The sequence below is a fragment of the Neomonachus schauinslandi genome, chromosome 4 (assembly GCF_002201575.2).
Source record: "Neomonachus schauinslandi chromosome 4, ASM220157v2, whole genome shotgun sequence".
Taxonomy (NCBI): Eukaryota; Metazoa; Chordata; class Mammalia; order Carnivora; family Phocidae; genus Neomonachus; species Neomonachus schauinslandi.
In genome coordinates, this window is record NC_058406.1 from 78,124,843 (window position 1) to 78,146,190 (window position 21,348).

Below are 21,348 nucleotides of genomic sequence, written 5' to 3' on the forward strand. Positions count from 1 at the left end.
ACGCACTCAGATGCCCTCTCTGGGATTTGTTCTCCACCCCCCCACCCCCCGCCGCCGTTCCCCCATGTCGTGCACCAAGCCCTTTGTCCCGGGGAGCCCCGCCGGAGCAGGAATTCGAGGTAATGGCCGCAGCACACTCAGGGCAGGGCACGCCCCCACGCCGCGCGGTCTCGGCTGCCTCGGCGCTACAGGCACGCCCCCGTTCCCCGGCACAACGAAGCCTGCCTCTCCGGTACTGATACCGATTGTTTGCGGCAAGCGAGCCAACAAAACGAACCCAGTACACCGTCGGTCTGTTTTCCTTTAGTTCTCCGAAGCTTCCACCTCTTTTCTCCTTTCAGGCTACCATTTTTCGGGGGACAGCGAAGGTTTGTTTTTCCCATCCTTCCAGAGAATGTGATGCTATATCAAACATGTCATGTTTATAGAGTTTTATTGATAATGCTTGGAGTTCTTTGGAGCAGAGGAACAGAGCGGCTTGAAATGGATGCATAGCGGGACAGTGAACTGCCTCTTCCCTTATTTTACTGCTTGCTCCGGGTGTCTGTGGGGGGCCCCTTCCAGATGGGTGTGCCATCTGGGTGCGCTTCCTAGCCGGCAGGGCCCGGCCTTTCGCAGGGCGGAGCAAACACGGCTGTGGCCCGGCTGGGTGCCGGGAGCCTCACCTCCATCTCTAGTTGGAATCCTCTTCCAATACTCCCGTGAGATCGACTGTTGCCGTGTTTTCTTTGTGTTTGAATGGTGGACTCCCTATTTCTATACTGTAGAGGGAGGTAATGCAGTCAGTTGGACTCAGCCATGACTAAGAGCCTGCTGTCACTGCCGCCTTCAAGGGGCCCGTGAACACGAGCCAGACCCAGTCCTACCCACAAAGAGCTCTTAATTTAGCTTGCTTTTAATGAACCCCAGAGACTCCACTTCTCTGCCTATCTTATATTCCCCTTTCATCCCGTTTTCTTTCAAGATAATAGTCCAAAGAATTTTTCCTTTCTCCTCTCCAGCCTTCATCTGCAACTCAAACTAATGCCCATGGGAAGAAGTCACCCCCTCTAAATCTGCAGTCGGCTGTATAATTTTCTCCCTTCCTGGGACACCATGTAACCCTGCCATTGCCGTGTGACTGGTGGTGCCCTGCCCCAGTAGGCAGAGTATACTGTCAGGTGTGGTCAGGTACCCTGCCTGGGGCAGTGACAGGTGAGCGGAAGTTCTAAGACGTGGCTCAAAGCTCCAAGACATGGCTTCTTTTTTTTTAAGATTTTATTTATTTGACAGAGGGAGACACAGCGAGAGCAGGAACACAAGCAGGGGGAGTGGGAGAGGGAGAAGCAGGCTTCCTGCCCAGCAGGGAGCCCAATGCAGGGCTCGATCCCAGGACCCTGAGATCATAACCTGAGCCGAAGGCAGACGCTCAACGACTGAGCCACCCAGGCGCCCCTCCAAGACATGGCTTCTGTTACTACTAGGTTTTTGCTTTTCCCTCTGCCCTGACCCAAATAGAGTCTTCCCCTTGGGTTCGGGTCCTAGAATGAGAACCTAATTAGGAAGAGCGGCAGTCAACTCGCAGCCACCAAACTAATGTAAGTGAGAATTCAAGATAATGCTGTGAGCCACTGAGAAGTTTTGGGTCATTTGTTCCTGCAGCAGAGCCAACTAATACAAAGACCAAATCATAAATAATAAAATGGAAGATATAATAAATACAATAGTCACAATTCCCAGTCACCTTTATTTATATAAAAGTATATTAAATAAATTATCTCAATATATACAAACAGAACATTACTTCTATAAATAGAATATCCCCATGTATAAAACCTTTTAGAAAATTATATAAATATATACAAAATTGACCATAAAAGCTTGCAGTACCTTAAAACCATCACCTCTACGTGGTCTGTATAGTAGTCTTATAAAAATATAGTCAGCTGTCAAGTGCTTACTCCATAGCATTTGAGTCAGTTAAAGTGCTAAACTGTAAGGCGCTTTAGGAATGTGCCCCAAAACAGAAGTCTTCTGCATTTAACACATTCATATAAAAGTTTGCCAATTGTTTTGAAACTCCAAAAGAACTCAAAAGAGAACCTAAACACCATATATCACAAAAGACTGTTCTATGTTAGAAAAGTCCACCCAATTTCCATTTTACTCTCCCACATGATTTGTAGTCAGCTTCTCAAAAGTTTTCTAAAAATCTACCCAAGGATTTTTTTTAAAGGCTTTTGTTCCTTTGTTTTTGATTAGACGTTCTGGTTTCATTTGGGGTGTAGAATATACGTTCTAACACATGATATGTGCAAAAGGTGCCATAGTGTTAAAATAGAAATTTTAAAAACTTGGAACTGGTTGTACCGTTGGTTACATTCCAAAGTGTCTAATGCTGTCGTGGAAACCAGAATGCTAATTGTGAGAGCAGGTCAGCTCAAGAGCTTTCTTTGAGCCCAAGAATCTCCATGCTCCAAATACTCCTTTGTGTTTCCATATATATATTCTGTTGTCTTAAAAGTTCTTGGTCACAGTGCAACATACACTCGGTCGCGGGCGGCTGCTCCCGGGGCACGAGCTTTAGGCGGCGCTGAGCGGGGAGCTCTCCTTCCCGCTCGGCCGTGCGTGCGCCTTCCTGCACTTGTATAGGGTCACAGACAGGATGATGGTGAGGATGACGGCCACAAGCACCACAATTACAATGATGAGGAGCATTTCTGAAAAACAAAAGGTACCAGTCAACTTCAACTTCGAGAGCTTGAATCCCATTGATCAGAGGGCGGAACGGAGGCCATAACCCCAAATGACGCCAAATGATGCTCTTGCGTCATTTGAAATTTCTTTCCTCCGCTCTTTCCACCGCAACACATTTTGATTAGGAAAGAACAGGTCAAACCCTCGATGTTTTAAGGCAGTTGACGGTGGTGAACATCATTTAATGGGCTGTTTAATAAACTGGATAATGTCCACAGCCTGGAAACGGTACACGTAAGTGGGAGTAGGGGCTAAAAATAATGCCGGGCTTGGTGGCCAGGATTATAATTGTAGAAGACGAACAATCAGTGCAAAGAGTGAGACACAGAGTAATGGCAGGGTTCAGGTGAAGGACAGATGATAACTGGCTGGAGCAGCAGGAAGGCTTCCCAGTGGATGTGGCATATGAAATGGCTCTCAAAGGTCACATTTCAGTAGAGGGAGAAGAGGCAGGGAAGCAGTGAGCTGGGCGTGTATGAACACAGAGAGGCAGTGGAACTCCAGCTGGCTTGAGGAAGATGGATGTGAGGACTGGGGGTCTGATGGTGCAGAGGAGTACAGGACCCAAGGGAGGGAGAACCCTTTTCTTCCCTGCTTCCGTCATGGTCAATCAATAGGAGAGAATTTACTTAAAAGTGTTTCTAAATTTTCAAATCTTGCCTTAGCAAGGAGCTATCCTGTGACCCTTTTGTTCCCTGAATGTCCTCAGAGTCCTTTCCCTATAAAGCCTGGAGGGAGACTCAGGCTTTCAGCTTCATTGGATGAGTCTGAAGCCCCCGCAATACTTCCAGTTAAGAATCACTCCTCACAGGGGCTCTGGGCCCCGGGTGTGCACATACCTGCACGAGGGACTATCTGATAGACTCAGTCTCTTCCCTTCACGGGCTAGACTTTCAGTCCTCTGTGACAACGAAACGACCGATAGCAGGTGCTCACAAATGTCTCGTGGGTGCTGCTACAGCTGGTCCAGACACTCCCCCATAACTCCCAGCATCAGAATTTAAGTATGAAAAAATCTCCAGAGAAATCTGTGATTTGATGCTAAATCCTAAACATGCACCGTGTGTCCAGTGCTCAGCAGAGAGCTTGGCACACGGTAGGGGCTCAAGAAAACACAAGCTAGTACAAGGGAACAACACAGAAGCATTTCCAAATGCCTAAAATTGTTAAGAGTACCCCCAAACAACACAACACAACACAACACAAACAACAACAACAAGAAGCCTGTTTCCCCCTGAACAAAAGTCCATCTTGGTTCTGAGGGTGGAGCCACCCCTCTGGAAGGTATCCGTGCCTCCCAGGTGAATGCTGGGCAGAGCCACTCATCTCTGAACATACCTTTCTTGTGGTGCGTGCACTCAATGGAACTTTCTGGACTCTTCTGGTTAGACTTCCGTGATTGAATCACTGCTTGAACACTGAAACAGTAGCTTTCTCCCTCATCCACATCAATCAAAAACTCATTAGTGTTTGTCTTGGCTGTTTTCTGTTAAGAGATGAAGAGTTCTGAGTTCATCTGGGCTCAGAGTGAATTCTTTCCCTGTTACTAAGTCACTGTGGAAGTAAAAGCCTGCAAGGACACACCTGACGTAGAAAGGATTAGAAGTGACTTAGCTGCTCTGTTCCCTCTGGTAACTGCTAAGGATGCTCCTTCCAAGACCAAAAATGACCAATTTAGGCACATCTAACCCAATTTGGCTCCTCTAGAAGATATTTGCCATAAAAGAAAAAAGGAATGAAGCATTCATCATTGAATGGAAAACGGATTTTGTCTCTGGGATCCTCCAGAGAGGAAGAAATGGGAGAGCTGGTGGGAGCCTTAGAGATGACCCGGTCCAGTCCTTGGCCAAGGAGCCTGCGGATCCCAGGGGCCCCGCCCGGAGTCACAGGTAGAACCAGGACAGCAGGTCCCCCTCCCCCTCTGCCACGCTGCTCTCTCAACCACCCCATTCTGGCATGTTTGAACTGAGGGAAGAAGTGGGCTGTAAAGTCAAGGAGTCACAACTTAAAACAAGTCATTAAAAACAAACGGAAGAATCCTCACCTTTCCTGTACTTGATGCTTTCCAGTAATAAAGTGTGTAACTTAAGTTCTTGCCAAAAACATCCTGGAGGCTTAGGAAGGTGCCGTTCCTCCTGACTAAGGTGGGTGCATCTTGTATGGTCACGTTCAGTTTTGTCCCAACTTGTTTGAAACTCTGGATTGTTGGCAGTCCAAGCTTTGCTAAAACATAGAGAATGAGCTCCGTTGGAACCAAAGAATCCTATACCAAGTGGAATTCCATTTAGTTATCCCACTTAAGGACAGCCCGGTCATCCCTCATGTAAGAGCTGCACAGAATGGGCTCCCCGGCAGCTGGGTGCTAAGCGGCTCTGGAGTGGAACCCCCAGACTTCCCAGGGCAGTGTCGTCTCGGGGCAAATATAATGGAACCACAGATGTCATTTTAAATTTCCTTGTCGTCACATCAGAAAATGTAAAAAGGAACAGCTGAAATTACTTTTAATAATACATTTTGTTTAGCCCCCAATAGCTTAAATATTCTCATTTAACTTGTAATCAATATAAAAATTTTTGGAGATACTTTTCAAAAGCCAGGATGTCTTTTAGACTTCTAGCGTTAGCTATATTTCAACGGCCCCGTAGCCATCTGTGGCTAGTGGCTGTCATATTAAACGGTACAGTTGTGTAAGGTTCCATATTTTCGATACAATAAATTAGGCGTTGTGGGGAAGACCAGGCTATGTCCTTGGTACCTCAGGGAACCAGTGTTAACCACTGCGTCTCTGCAATGGCACAAGCTAGTACAAGGGAACAACACAGAAGCTCTCTGCTCTGCTTAGGCTGTGTGGCTGCAGAATAAACCCCCGTAATTCAACACAAATTTCACATAAGTGGGTGTGCGTGCGTGTGTGTGTGAGCACAGGCAAAATTAATATGTAAAATATTTTTTTCTTCTTTAAAGATTTTATTTATTTATTTGACACACACACACACACACAGAGCACATGGACAAGCAGGGAGAGTGGCAGAGGGAAAAGCAGGCTTCCCACGGAGCAGGGAGCCTGATGCGGGGCTCGATCCCGGGACCCTGGGATCATGACCTGAGCCGAAGGCAGATGCTTAATGACTGAGCCACCCAGGCGCCCCTATAAAATATTTTCTATCTTACACCAAGAAGGGATTTGAAGTGGCTTACAAAAAACTCAAGAACTATAAAAGGAAATCATGAGGATCTGACCAAAGGGGCATGAGTAACACAGGCCTCGCACGGTCCCTGAGGGGTGGTCGTGGCTGAGCACCTGTGAGAGACACACACGTGAGGGCCACACAGGAGTCTGAAGACAGGCTCTGGCAAACGGGGGCTCGGGGAAGGCAGAGAGACTCACTCGAGGGTTAGGTTGCTTCCTATTTCTATCCTCACTGTAGACAGCGGAGGGGAAAGGTGGTGGACTGCCCCTCAGCCTCTCACCATCCCTGCCAGCAGAGAGCATTCTCCCTCACTGGGCGCTCAGAGCATCAATACAAAAGCACTGGATAAAAAACATAACCCTTTCATTCTAACCTTTCGTTCTAATTCTTCTTGAAAGGGCAGCTGATTTCACTCTCTTCAATGTGCTACATTCGTTTATTAAAAATACCTAGCTCAGAACTATAGTCCTGACCAAGGGAAAAAAATTTTTTTTATATCTCCTACTTGGCTGGAATCCTCTGCATTCCCTTTTTAGGTGCTAGGGTCAGCTTACTGGGGCAAAAGCTGGGGAGGGAAGCATTCCTCATTTTCCAAGCTGGCATGAAGGAGGCAGGCTGGGAGCGGGCCAGGCAAGAGCCAGCACATCACGGGACTCCGATCATGGTCGGGTTATTTAAAAAGGTCAGTAAGCCTGATTGTGGACTCAGAGGGAAACTGGACCTACCCCACGGATTTGTGACTATTTGTGAAAACCCTAACCTGGGACTTCTGGTCTCACGATGGAAGAAAATATTCAGGAGATTTATGTGCATCTGTCATATATAATCTCCTAAATAAATCTGGGGGAAATGCTGAAGCTCCAGCTTTGGTGGAGTGCACACCCCCTCCCCCGCCAGCCCCTCCATCCAGCCAGTTGCTGCGAGGGCCTGGGGACAGACCAGTGGAGAAAGTTTCATGATGGCACTGTTAGCAACTGCGAAGTTTACATTCTGTGAACCTCCGACCACACCAGGAATGAGCCAAGAGGGCCGTGGCCCTTACGAGGTTCTGAGAAAGAGGATCTGTGCATGGATGCACAGTCTTTATGTAATAGCCCCAAGAGTCACAAGCTCACAAAAATATTCAGGCCAAGACTGAAAGGTTATTACAGAGAGTACTTACTCTCCGTGTAAGGTGTGAAATCTGGGGAGTTTGAAAATGGAGGCTCCCCAGAGTAATCGGTGGCATCAGCTGGGTAGGACAAGACCCGCGCCTCGTAGGTCTGATTCACGTCATTCACAATCTCATCGGTGAGGTCACACTCTGTATCTGTGGTGTAGAAGCATTTGCTCTTCCAATTTCCAAGTCTAGGGCTAAAGGAAGGAAGAGGGATGAAACATTAGGATCTCATCCCTGGCAGCTTGCTTTCTGGCTGTGGTACTGTGTTCCACCAACAGCGCCCGCACGTGGTGGGAGCAGGCGGCGGCTCAGCAGAGTGAAGTCCTCGCGGCAACCTGGGGCTGGCTCTGTAATGACGCACTTGTCACAGATAAGGCTACGGAGGCGAGGTGAGAAGGGTGACCAGCTCCAAGTCCCACAGCAGTTTGCCTGCTGGGTCTGTGCTCTCAACCATTTGTTAAATCCTTTTTTTTAAAGATTTCCTTTATTTGAGAGAGAGAGAGAGAGCACGAGGTGGGGAGGGAACGGGAGAGGGAGAAGCAGAGGGAGAAGCAGACTCCCCGCTGAGCAGGGAGCCCAACCGGGGACCCCAAGACCGTGACCTAAGCCGAAGGCAGATGCTCGACTGACTGAGCCACCCAGTCTTCCTTAAAATGTAGACAATTTGTTACGGTCACATGGGAGAGAGAACTGCTTTTTCCCATCAAGACCCAATTATCTGTTATAGTCTACTTATTGTATCATTCTATAGCACACTTATTTTTTTTTTTAAGATTTTATTTCTTTTAGGGGCACCTGGGTGGCTCAGTCGTTAAGCGTCTGCCTTCGGCTCAGGTCATGGTCCCGGGGTCCTGGGATCGAGCCCCGCATCGGGCTCCCTGCTCTGCGGGAAGCCTGCTTCTCCCTCTCCCACTCCCCTTGCTTGTGTTCCCTCTCTCGCTGTCTCTCTCTCTGTCAAATAAATAAATAAAAATCTTCAAAAAAAAAGATTTTATTTCTTTTAGAGGGAGAGAGCATGAGTAGGGGGAGGGGCAAAGGGAGAGGGAGTGAATCCCAAGTAGACTCCACATGGAGCATAGAGCTTGATGCGGGGCTCGATCTCATGACCCTGAGATCATGACGTGTGCTGAAATCAAGAGTCAGACACTCCACTGACTGAGCCACCCAGGAGTCCCTATGACACACTTATTTTATCACATTTTATATTCTATGTGGAATATAGCCAATGTAGCAATAATAGAATCTATATAACCATATATTCTATATATTACATTTGATTGTGACCATTACTGGTGTGGTTATTTATCACTGAATCCACCATATGCCAGGTACTGTACAGGGCCCTTTACACAGGTTACCTCATTTGATATAATCCTTCCAAGAAGGTATTGGATCTTTTTTACATATAAGGACACAAACTCAGAGCCACTAAGTACCTTGTACAAGGTCACATAGCTAATGAGGTGAGAGCTGCGTCTGTCCGTCCCATTCTATGACATGCCTCCCTCACTTCTACAGATGTGAATATAGCGCACCAAAGATTATCACATTACAATACAGGTAGGACCTGTCTGACAGTCTGAGAGATCAAGAGGCTGAGACAGATCTTTCTTTTGCAAGACATCACTGAAGAGGAAATAATTTAAGGAACTGCTAAACATGAAATTCTTCTAAAGAACCGAAACATTTGTAGATGAATGTCCCTGCCACTGGATCCACACACTTCTGTCCCACATAAATTGACAGCCACACTGCTCTTTCCTTCAGCATCACAGACCGCCACAGGGCTTTGCCCATCATTCAAGACCATGCTCCAATCCTGCTTTCTCCAGGAATCTCCAGATCTGCTTTCCCAGAATTGGCGTCCCCCTTCCCTGTACCCCAGCATCGACATCTCCACTGAAACACTTACTGCGAACTTGGTACCAGGGTCCACGCCCTTGTGGCCCACCCACCCTTAAGCAGCAGGGCTAAACGGAGGGCTCAAGTAGCCAGGCCTTGCTGAGTGTTAGGTTGTTTGCACGTGCAGGTTGAATCAGGGGGAAAACAAGCTGCCATATGGATTCAACTATCTCAGTTCACGCATAAGAGCCATAAGTACATATTTAAAAAAAAAAAAATCTGAACTAAATATCCGGGCTAAGAGGGTATGGGCAAACATAACTCTTGGTCCTAAAATCCACAAGCTGAGATGGATACAGAAATATTTTAGTTTCTTAAATTTCTCTAATTTTCTGTGATAAACGTAGAGAGGCAGTCTTAATTCCAGAATGACCAAAATGCATTTTTTAATAATTGTGTCACTTCTATGCTAAAAAGTGAGTGAGAAATGATGATTCTTCTCCATTGCTATGGCACACACATTGTTCAGATTAACAGGAGAGAGCCTGCTGGGCTCTGTGGCCTCTTCCCACCTGAGAGATAGGTATTCGATTCCTCCCAGCTCACACATAGAAATCACAGTACTCTCTGGTGAAATTTAGCACAAGTGCCTAGATCCCCGAAAGTAGTAAAGCCTTGTGAAAAGGTAACAAAGGGGTTCTGTACTCAGTTCCTCTAAATGCTATTGTCAGCAGTAACACTTTAAAAGGCCTCAAGCTCCCTCTCGGTATCGCAAAACCTCCCGGTGTGGAAATAAGAAATATCCTACTCGAATTACTAAGAAATCCCAACAGAAGCCAGATTCACTAATCCAGAAGCAGGCTGTTTTCCAGAAGCTCTGGAAGTTTAGTGCTAGAATTTGGAATATTTCCATAGAATCAATATTACAGGCATTGGCTGGGCGGTAAGGCTTGAGCCAATGGCATTTCCCAACGACCACGGAAAACTTCCCATGGCGGGCAAATGCAGTTGGAGCTCCAACTAGGGGCCCCAGGCACAGCAGTGGTACCCTGGGAGTGGGGACAGGCTGGTAGCGAGGGTGGGTGGGTGAAGAAGAGCAGCAGGTTAGAATGCTTTCTCTAGGGACGGAAAGCCAGGAAGGAAGAAGGCCCACAGAGGGGACGGCCTTCCTTCCTCCTCCCAACAAGCTTTGGGGCCTCATATCAGACTGGGGCAGACCCACCTAAGCAGGTGGTGGTATGAGGTACTGCAGAGACCCTGGTTCCAGACCTGGCTGGGCACTCACTATCAGGGCAGTCACGAACGAGTAAATCCTTTAGCTTCCCTGGGCAAGTTTCCTCTTCTCCAATAGGACTGCCATGGTCCTTGTCACCCAGGAATCGTATTTACCCATGGGGAGGCTGAAGAAGAGTGCGGGGGTGGGGGGCTGCCCACACGTCCTCTAGCGCAGGGGCAAGAGTGTGGGGAGGTCACTCTCTTGGCAAGAACCCCTCATCCCCAGCTGCAGGCACCCACAAGCCCCAGCTCTGCTAGGATGTGTTACCGAAACAGAAGCAGCCTTGGAAAGTCCAAGAACTTAGAACTCACCAAGGCTTATGTTTAAAAATCAGGTCAGTCGTAAACGTTTCCACATATTCACCAAACATAAGATCGAATATATTTAGGAGTAAGCATTCCTCCTGAAATCCTATTTTCATTATCCAGAATGAAGATGGTTTACTAAGGTAAACTTCTGTATCAGAGGAATTAATTACTAATTCTCAATTAGTGGAAGCTGAATGGACAAGTTGGATCATAACCAAGATTATTACCTGGGGTTCTGAAACTCCTGTCGCTCTCTCCATATAACTATATACACAGCATGTACACACACAAGTTCTCTTCCCTGTTTACCAAGAGTCGTCGTGAAGTTCATTTTGAAAAACAAGAACATCCACCTCACAGGCCCACTCCGTCCTTAGGAGCTGTGTTCCTAATACCATATATATAAAAGGCTTGACACAAGCTAAAGCAAAAGAGCAAAACACCTTGAATTTTTAGCCAGTGATTCTATTGTGCCTTTATTCAATTAGCTCTCCTCTGTTTAATAAGATCTCTAGCAAGCCTCCTAGAACATTTCAGAAACCATAAACTCACCAAGAATATGGTGAAAAGCATCAAGGAAGATAGGCGGCAGGCGTCCGACCCTCAGATTGAAAATGCCGACCTACCAGCTGTCGGAGGGAGCTGTCGGTCAGAGAGGAGGGTGTCGGAGCAGTGCAGCCCTCACAACCCGCTGTACAGACAGAGGAGTATTTCTTCTGGGCTTTAGTGAGTCACGAATTTGACCCCCTCCGAGATCATGCATGCAACCGAATTTTCAATCAGTGTCCAAAGACGAGTGAATCAAACACTGCTTTAGGGCAATGTATACATTGGGACTCCTCCCCGCTTCCTCTACAACATGTTAGATCCGGCTCACAGTCTAGACGGCGAGGAAAAAGACATGCGTGCTTGGATGACATTAGCCTCCATCCAGGAAAACATCTTCCCATGCTGCCACAGCCGGCTCAAGAAGGTTCGCCTACCCCCAGCTTAGACCCCACTTAGGAATTTTCCCATCTGTGTCCAAAAACAAGTGAAACATTCTATCAGTTGAAGCTGTGGCCATGTTGCAGGCTTCAGGGAGTAAGGCCCTGGTCTGCAAAAGACCAGGAACGCCCTCTGTCATCTGTTAAATACTCTCATCCATTCGCCAGCTTTAAAGACATTTGTATTCAGCACAGGGAAATGGAAACATTAAAAACTTTAATTTTCTTTTTCTTTTTCTTTTGTACCTAGCTTACCTTATCTGAACAGTGTAGACATGATTGATGGGTTTGGGTTCCCACTCCAAAATTGTCTTGAAATTAGTTGATTTCCAAGTTAAGTTATATGCTACTACTACCTCTGTAGTCCCTTTAAACAACAGAGAAACAGCTATCATTACATGGGCTCAGCACACGATTTCACCTTGATGGTATAAAACATCTTCCATCCCCCCAACATCACCATTAACCTCATATTAATTTTTTTTCCAACCACAAAAGCTTCATTACTGAATTATCAAGACAAAAAAAAATTTCAAGTTTTTAATTTTCTTAGTTAAGGTCTCTGAACTTCCTCATGGCAAGATCGATCTTGTAATCTAAGAAAAGAGGCAAGGATCTCAAAATCCTTGTTTGAAATTATTCACCGTGGGGGAGGGGGGTGGTGGGAAGCCCTGAGATAACTTGACCTGGAAACACAGCTCAGGAGCCTTCAGCCTCCTGCGATGTCTAAGGCCCAGCCCAGGAAGTGTAGGACTCAGACGTTCAACTCACCAGGGAAGGCCAGGTAAGAAGGGTTTTGGGTAAGTTATGGAAAGGGGCAGATCCCACGCGTGTGAGAGAGGTTAGGCCTGCACACACCATAAGAAAGCCAAATCTTGACTTTTCCCATTTTTATCTAACATGTCTCTAAATAGAAACCTCCGGACAGCTAGGCAGAAGTGTGGCCTGTCACACCGTTGGATGTGTTCCGTTAGGATGCGTTATTATTAAGGTGCGCTTTGCCAGTACTCAGCGGGTCACAGTCTCTGCCCTGCCCCACACACGTTATAAGCATATGGGGCATGCACAATGTGGTGTCTGCTCCAATCCAAGCGACTTTTTGCAACAGGATTGCCTCTAACTCAATCTAAAACAAAGACGTCCAAGAAAAGACCACAAGGGTCTCTCTTTATCAAGGAAAGTGGACGTGCAATGAAGGATAATATCCAAACACGGCACGCTGACCAGGACAGGTGCGGATCCGTGTCCACCACCTTCAAGGTTGCAGATTACTGGGAAACACTTTCCCTAAACTCAAAGCGGGAGCCACAAATCCCTGTATGCCATCCCGACGGACTCCGGACTAAGCTTCTCCAGCAGAAGGGGCCGCGGACCACTACCCTTCCTCCCCCGCCTGCGCGCCTCGGGGGCCGGGTTGGTTCGGACTCCGCTGCGTGAGAGCGGCCGCGTCAGGCGGGTGCGGGGGCACCTCCCGGCAGCAGGGCGAGCCCCCTTCTCCCGACAGCGCGCCGCTGGGTTTCGGGGGCGGGTGCCACTCACCTGAGGCTCCGGCCACCTGCAGGAGGACCCAGCCGAGCAGGAGCATCCGAGCGACGGCGGCCTCGGGGCAGGGCACCCGGGGCCAGGTGGGGGTCTCCATGTCCACGAGCTGGCGGCGAGGTCGGGAGGATTCCGTTGCGCCCCGAAGACTAGGGAGGTTGCGCTGGAGGCGCCGATGGGCAGCGTGCGAGAGCGGGCAGGGGTGCGGGGAAACCCGAGTCTGGGGGAGCCCGCGCCGGGACGCGCTTTAAAGAGCTGCGCGGCCGCCCGCGCCTCCGCCGGCCCCCGGCTCGCCCCCGCCGCTCCTCCCCACTCCCGCCCCCGGCCCGGTCACTGGCCGTCGCGGTGGGCGGCCCCCGGCCAGTCCCCTCCCCTGTCCCGCCTCCTCCGGGGAGGAAACTCCGAGGGGTGATTCACCGTGATTCAATTGCGCCGCCGAGCGCGACGCTTCCCTTCGGCCCTGGCGGCTCCAGGTGCGGCGGGGAACCGGGTTCCCCGGCCTCCCGGCCCCCTGACCCCTGGGCCACCCAGGCCGGCGACCCCGACGTCCGGCCTGAGTGGGCGGGTCTGTGGGGAAGAAGGCGGGGACGCTTTGGAAGGAGTTCTCGAGGTGGAGGCAAGGATTCTCCCGTACCGTTCGATTACGGTGCTGTCCCGGCCGGGAGCGGCAGCACTTACAAGTTGAACGGCCCGGAGCGGCTCCGGGCTCGCTGGGGCCGCCGAGAGCATTGCCCCGGCGCTGCGGGCACGGGGGGTGCGGGTGGGGGGCCCGGGCCTCGGAATCTGCGCCCAAGTAGCGGCTGACGGTGAGCACCGCTCACCCGCGGTTCGGCCGCGAAGGCCTTCCCACCTCACCCGGCCGTTAGCGAGGGTTGCAACCTGTAAAGGTGGTGCAAATGCAGGTGTCTGCCCACAGGTCCGGAGGTCAGTTAGCCCAGGCTCAGCCCAGCCCAGCTCGGGGTAGTGACTGAGGAAGAGCTCCCCCAGTCCGGCGGTTTGCCCTTGGGAGAATTCCAGCATGACATCTGCAGCCCTGTGGTTCCAGAAAGGATGGTTCTCACGCTGAAGAAGACATTCGTGGGACTGAGTTACTTCCGCCCCAAGTGTAGAGAAACCAAAAATGAAATTAAAAAATATCATCAGACTTTTTTGTGTGTGTGTGCCTGTCATAAACATTGGGCTTTTTGAATCTATTTCTGGCTTCCTCTTTGGGCTTTCCTGTAAAATTGTCAGGCAAGAGAATGTTAATTCTTATTCTAAGTGGCACTGTACAAGGTCTTGTCAAAGTACCTGCCATCATTCCGTTTTTATTACTCTGTAGTTGCCTCCAAGACAGACTGGACGGGTTTTAGGGAGAGAGCAGAGTCTCCTACTTTTTTTCTAGGGAAGTCAGCCTTGCCTTTTAGTACATAACTGCATACACATTTCCATATAACATTATGGAATAAGCCATAGCAATACACTCATTTTAAAGGAAATAAAACCCTGCAAAATTTTTTTTCTCCCTGTGTCTGAACTGAAATAGCACATCCAGGTTTAGCTCTTGTCCACCTTTCCTGGAAGCTGAAATCTGCACTTGCTGGTTTCCTCTTTGAGCTCTCTTCCAGCTCTAAAACCCACAGAATTTATATTTGCAAAACGAGACCATGCAAACCTCCTTTTTGTAGTCTCCGGGCCTGAGTCATTTTCCCTAACAGATCTTTAGCCAGCCTGGGATGTGATTCTTTGCACTGGAGTTGAAGGTACCTAGAAGAAAATGTTACACTTGCTTTCCAAGACCCAGGGAGTTGTTGCTTTGTCTACAGAGTAATTGGTTCCATTTGGAGACACTGACTGTCCTGAAATCATAAAGGGCTTTAAGTGATGTCAGGGTCAGCAATTTGGCAAGAAAAATATGTTTAACGTTAGATGGTGACACAAAAAGTGATGTAAAGATTGATAAATTAAATAAATACTTATTTTACATATTCACTAAAATGATCAGATAGGGAAGAGAGGAATTGGTTGGGTTGCTACGGAGGTTTTTGAGTAAATATAGAATGGCATTCTTTAGAATTGTGCTCTCTCTCTGTCTCTCTGAGTTGAAGATACCTGTTTGATGGACTGACCATGACATGCCTAACCTTGTATTTTTTTTTTTTTGGCATGGAACAAAATTTATTAATAAAAAAACATTCTTTCATATCCAATCCAAAATGCTGACAGGAAATCATTCAAACAATTAAAATCAGGACAGTAAGTAGGAGTGCTGATACATTTAATAGGAAAGGGACTCCTTATCTTATTCTGTATACCCAAAGTCTAGAGAGAACTCAGCATCAGGGCGATAATTCAACTATTTACTGAATGAATGGGTTTCTGTTCACCAAGTTAGTGCATATGTCAAGTATAAGGAGCTATAGAAATTGGGAATTAAGGGATGCTTACATAAAATGATACCATATTAAAACTTTAAAATTATATGTGTTATATTCATGAGGCCATACATTAAAAGTTTTCATTTTAAATGACTTTTTTGTTACTAAAACAATATCCACAACTTACATTTATGATTTACATATTTTGTCAACATTGTATGTACAGAATAATATTTACTGTCCATCAAAATGGAAGTTGACAGACTGGTTGATACGCCTTACGTTTATAAAGATAGTTTTGTGCTGAAAATAGTAATCCTGTTTAAGGTTTGAACTGGAAGTTTTTTCTTTAAAATTTTGCTTTTTAAAATACGTGCTTTGGGGACACCTGGGTGGCTCAGTCGGTTAAGCGTCTGCCTTCGGCTCAGGTCATGATCCCAGGGTCCTGGGATCGAGTCCCGCATCAGGCTCTCTGCTCCGCGGGGAGCCTGCTTCTCCCTCTGCCTCTGTCTCTCATGAATAAATAAATAAAATCTTTAAAAAATAAAAAAATAAAATAAAATAAAATACGTGCTTTGTGATAACTTATTTAGTAAAGCTTCCTGTAAACTATTTTAGACAGCTAATGGAATTTTTGAATGACGAGGATAATAAATTTCATTGTACAGGCTTTCCACTATTTAATTTCAGTCTAAATGTTAACTGTTGGACTAGTACATGATTATTTTCATAAAATGCACACTCATGACTGCCAATTTTTCCATGACTAATTATACCCTGCCAGATGTTTTTTAAGTTCTGCTAAGTCATATTTTCTTTTTCCAGAACTCTATGTTCCCACTCCGAAGTCCCTCTGGCCTTTTTTCATAGTTTGCTTTTTACCTGAATTTGGGGTAAAATGGATTCACTGCTCTTTTTACCATTTGTATATGAATATAATAGTTTTATGTAAATTACTCTCAAGTTCACCTATCCTAAAGCTTAACCTACCCCTTTCTTGGGGAGATATACATTTTGTGCAATTTATTCTAAAAAGTCAGGAAGCCTTTCCATGCAAGAACAGCCTCCTCATATGACTGAAAATCTTCTGAATCACCCTGGAATCCAGGCTGTTAGAAAAATGCTAACCAGTTCCCAAACTTCCACATTTGTTTCCTGCTGTTCAGCAACCTCTCCTCCTGCTTACATTTTCTGGCTGTAGCAAGAATCACTAATGACTACTTAGACAGATGGACCTTGCTGTCAAGTAATACCATGCGACCCATGATGGATTTGCATTTTCTTACCAATCTGAGCATTATGGAACACTCACTGCCCAGCACTAGACAGAAAAATTTCAGTGACAAATTTTGCCTTTTGAATACCAATGAAAATAGTTGGCTGCATGCACAGCTCCCAAAAAGGTGTTCATTGATTCAAATGTATTAAAAACCTACTATGTGCTGGTAATTGTGCAAAGGGTTGAGAGATGTAAAGAAAAAAATCCAGTCCTTATTGCCCCAAAGAGCTCTAGGGGGAAGAAAGATGACAAACACACAGTTGAAATCAAGTGAAGAACTAGATGAAACCAAGTCAGTGCAGTTAGTGGGGGGTACAGAGGAAGGGCTGCAACACTGTCCAGTCATTTCCAGACTCCTCATCAACCACAGTGCATCACTGTTTATGCAAAAGCAACGTGACCTCTCCTACATGGATCCGTGCACGCACGCATCAAGGAATAACCATCGGGATATTTCTACTGGAGAACGGTGCGTTCCGCAAACTGCAAGCATTTTCTACACCTACTGCAGAGCATTGTTGAGTGCCTATGGATGAGTAAATGAATCAAGTAAGCCTGGGTTTATGACCCAATCTTACGTCCATGTATTGGGAGTAGAAGGAAGCATAGTTGTGGAAAGAAAGTCTCTGAGGTCAGAAGACCAGATCTGCATTGTGAGGCTGGCCGTGGGCTCCTCATCCCTAGAAGGATGTCTGTGAGGTCCCCTCCAGCCCTCTGATACTCTAAGATCTAATCATAAAGGGACTGGTCAGGCCAGCCTGATTATCCTTATAGTTTAGGAATGTTTCACGCTTCTCAGAATCCTCAGGATACATCATGTAGGAGGGAGCTTTGGTAACCGCTAAGCTCAAGGTCACTGAAGGAAGTTAAAAAAAAACAAACGTAAGAGTAGGGAATAATTTTAACAATCAATTTGTTTCTGTGCAATAAATATCAACAGTAAAACTTTAGGAATGTACTCTTAACAGTGCCAAGTGCCAGTGATCTAGAAATCGTCTGGCTACAGTCTGATCGACGGTGATAACACAGAGATATTATTTACTATAGCCAGTCTGCTTCCTCTTTTTCTTGAAAGTAGTAATGATTTTTTAGCATTTTTCAAACTCTGAAGAATGTGATTACTTTTTTTAAAAGATTTATTTATTTGACAGAGAGAGAGAGCACAAGCAGGGGGAGCGGCAGGCAGAGGGAGAGGGAGAAGCAGGCTCCCCGCTGAGCAGGGAGCCCGATGTGGGGCTCGATCCCAGGACCCTGGGATCATGACCTGAGCCGAAGGCAGACGCTTAACTGACTGAGCCACCCAGGCACGCCCCTGGCCCTTGATTTTAAGAACTGTATTTGTCTTACAACTCCTTTATGGATTTGTTAACCAAGATCTTGCCTTCTACAGACTAATAAATACTTACTGAGGGGTTACCGTGTGCAGGGCAACATACCAGGAATTGTCTTGTGCGTCCTTTTGCTGAAATACCTTGCAAGCTATTCAGAGAACTGAGGCAAATGTGTAAGCTTCCAGGAGAAGGCGGGATAAGTGAAGTGGGACCTGTTGCCATGTCTCTCACTAGTAGATGGAGGGTTCTGTGCCAGCAGAGGCTGCTTTATCTTTACTAATATCCCCAGTGCCTGGCACAGTGCCTGGCATGTAGTATGTCCTCCACACCCATAAAGCCTTGTTTAAAGACAGAGAAGGGATTTGGGACCTCCAAAGAGAGAATTTGCTTTTCACTGGGGCAATGAGAGAAGGTTCCCTGGAGGAAAGCACTGTCTGAGCTGGACCACAGGGAAATGGCTGAGAGGAGAAAGGATGAGCCAAGGGCTGGGGCCCGTGCGAGCAGAACGTTGGCTCATGGGCAGCTCTGTGGGCTCCACCAGGAAGTCTGGACTTGATTCAGCAGCAGTACCTTAAGAAATTTACTCTTCTGGTCATGGTTTGTCAGAAGAATTGAGCCAGGGGGTGCAGTAGGAAGCTAGGCCCCTAACCCGCATGGCGGCCGAGGAATGGAAAGGAAGGACAGCTGCAGGAAAGAGTACGAAGGAAGAAGCTGCGGGACTCAGTGACTGGTTGTGGCTGGGGGCAGGAAGGAGACGGAGGGGTAAGGTTTTGGGGCAGAGAAAGGTGGCAGCACAGGTTAAGGTAGAGCCTGGAAGAGAAGGTTGGCAGCTCAGAAACTGTCAATTTTACACATGTTGCAGGTGAGGGGGCAGTGGACCACTAAGAGAAATGCCCAGCACGAAGAGTTGGAAACGAAGCACCAAGGCTTGGGAAGAGATTGAGGCTAGAGCTAGAAATTGGGAGACATTTGCCTAGAGGTTTGGTCAAAGATGTAAAAGTAGACAAGGTCTCCGAAGGAGGGTCTATAGTGACAGCAAATGCCGTAGCAAGCAACAGCAACCTGCTCAGCCTGGCTCCAAATCAAAGGGGCATGTGTAAGTCTATGAGTCTGGAAGCTCATAGCCTGGTGGAAGGGCTACAGAAACCAGGGCCTCTGAGCCTGGGTCTCTATCTTGCCCTTGCCTGTTCTTTCTCCCATGTCTCATCGAAGCTGGTCTCCATTTGTGTCTGCACGTGGACTCTGCATGGCAGGGCACAGAGGACATTCTCCCTGCTCCATCATACCGGGGTCCAGTCGTCATTCAGGGGAAGGACTTTGACTATCCCTCTTTGGGGCACATGCCCATCCTTTGGCCAATCACCATTGCCAGAGGAATATCAGGCCTGGCCATGTGTCCCTCCTGGGGCCAGGGAGTGGGTCTGCTCCTGGAAGGAGCAGATGGAGAAAGTTAGTAGTCAGACAGAAACAGTAGCTACCAGTGGGCCCAGGACTGTGACTGGAGGAGGAAGATGACAGGGAAAAAAGTAGAGGAAAGTCCAGAGAGCTGGGATAGGACAGATGGACCCTAATACTACAGAAGGAGAGTTTTCATAAGAAAGAAGGGGTCATGGCAGCCTAGAGTGAGCAGAAGACCAGCTATGTATGTAATTTTAATGGGTGCTAAAACACCCAATTCCTAAAATTAACTTGGCTACCGATCTTGCCAAGTTTCTCACTTCTTTGGGTGGAAGCTAGAAAGAGCCGCACAGTTGAGTAGGAGAGAGACACATTAGGTTTTCTCAGTCATTCAGATCAATTCAACAAACATTTGTTGCCGACTCCCCGCCCCCTCCCCACCTTGTGCGAGGCACGAGGTTAGGTGCTGGGGACACAAAAATAAAGGAGATGTGTTCTTGCTCCGAAGATTATGTGATGAAGGACAACATGAGACAAACGATAAAGCACGGTATGTGCTGTGTCCGTTAATCCCAGGAAGGCTTACGGAGCACCTGCTGTGTACTTCACTTGTGCTGGGTACCTGGGGGGTCCAGCCTTTCACCTGGTCAGTGGCCAGAATCCCGTACTCATCCTTCTACCACAATCATTGCCCCGTTTTGAAGTTAATCGTGAGGTCATTGTCTTCTGCCCTGGTCTAAGCATCATGCGGGCGGGCATGTGTCTGCCGTGGTCCCGTGCTGAAGGCCAGAACCTCTAACGCTTAGATGCTATTGTCAAATAGTTGCCAAATGAGAGAACGACAAACTATACGTAGCCCTGACATGAGGCTGTTTTCTGAGAATCCAGGAAATCTGCAAAATGACATGTTCTCTCTACTTTAGCCTTTAGCTGATGCCATGCTGCCAGTGGAAAAGCAAATGATCGTTAGGAAGCTTTCAGCAGCTTTCAGGAGCTGTCTGTTTCTATTATTTGTGGCCAGTCAAAATAGCCAGAAAATACTAGTCTAGCAGCCTTTAGGTATTAACTTGTTCAATCCTCACCACAGTCCTGTGAGAGGTAGGTAGAATTTAATGCACATGAGTTAACCCAGAGCGCAGAGAGGTTAATTCACTCACCCAGGGTTGCGCAGCTGGGAGGTGACAGAGCTGGGATTCGAACACAGGCGGTTAGCTCCAGGGCACACCTCCACAACCACTGTATCAGCATGCCACCTGTCACAGGGATGGCATTAAGGTGTGCACATTTCCCACTGCACGGATCTAAGCCCCTTTCCTTTTTCCCCAGGGTTTCCTGACTTGTGAAGCTGGCCCTCTCTGGGGTTCCTGGCTTCGAAATAAGGGGAATTTCCAAGAGAAAGCCAAGACAAAACCAGCCCTTAGTTGAGAATAAAGGGCTCCTTCTTTTGCTTTGTTTCTAACTCATTTAGTCCTTAATGTTTTTTGACAACCAGATTTTTTTTCTCTCCAGAGCTGGAAAAAAAAAGGAGACCCTGGCCTAAAAATGCCTTATTTTCCCCCTGACAACATGAAACAAATGCTCCTCCATATTTCCGTTATTCATTAAGAAATAGGGGACATGATTATAATGACTAAACTAGAGTTTAGGTTAGGGCAGCCCTTCTGACTCACTTCTTGCTTATGCCATAATTGAACCGATGAGCTAGTTGAATCCAGAATCACTTCCACTGATTTATCAACTTTCCACATGCCTTTCCTCATGTGTCAATTCACATCCTAATTGTCATCGTGATACACATGTCCAGGGTCAAGATGGGACTTGTCACAGAGTCACTTACATTTCCACCGGTCTATGTGTGCGATGATCCTTGGGAGCCCAGAAGGGATGCTCGGGCAGTTGAGCTCCCTCCTACGGGACGGAGGGGCCATCTCCACCACTGACCTGAC

The 21,348-nt window shown here is 47.3% G+C and overlaps 1 protein-coding gene across 3 annotated transcripts; it reads right to left on the reverse strand.

Annotated features, from left to right (window-relative positions):
- Positions 1–1,405: 1,405 nt before the first annotated feature.
- On the reverse strand, positions 1,406–13,334 carry F3 (coagulation factor III, tissue factor). 3 transcript variants are annotated; one of them, XM_044914069.1, is made up of 6 exons: positions 13,038–13,334; positions 11,754–11,865; positions 7,090–7,280; positions 4,781–4,959; positions 4,065–4,222; positions 1,406–2,701 (listed from the first exon to the last, which is right to left on the reverse strand). In XM_044914069.1, the coding sequence occupies exons 1-6, from the start codon at positions 13,135–13,137 to the stop codon at positions 2,563–2,565; spliced, it is 879 nt and encodes a 292-aa protein (XP_044770004.1). In that variant the 5' UTR covers positions 13,138–13,334; the 3' UTR covers positions 1,406–2,562. The 3 variants fall into 3 exon arrangements, with proteins under 3 accessions (XP_044770004.1, XP_021545703.1, XP_044770005.1); XM_021690028.2 differs by having other exon boundaries at positions 1,406–2,699; positions 4,075–4,222; positions 13,038–13,331; XM_044914070.1 differs by lacking the exon at positions 4,065–4,222 and having other exon boundaries at positions 2,596–2,699.
- Between the last annotated feature and the right edge of the window lie 8,014 nt (positions 13,335–21,348).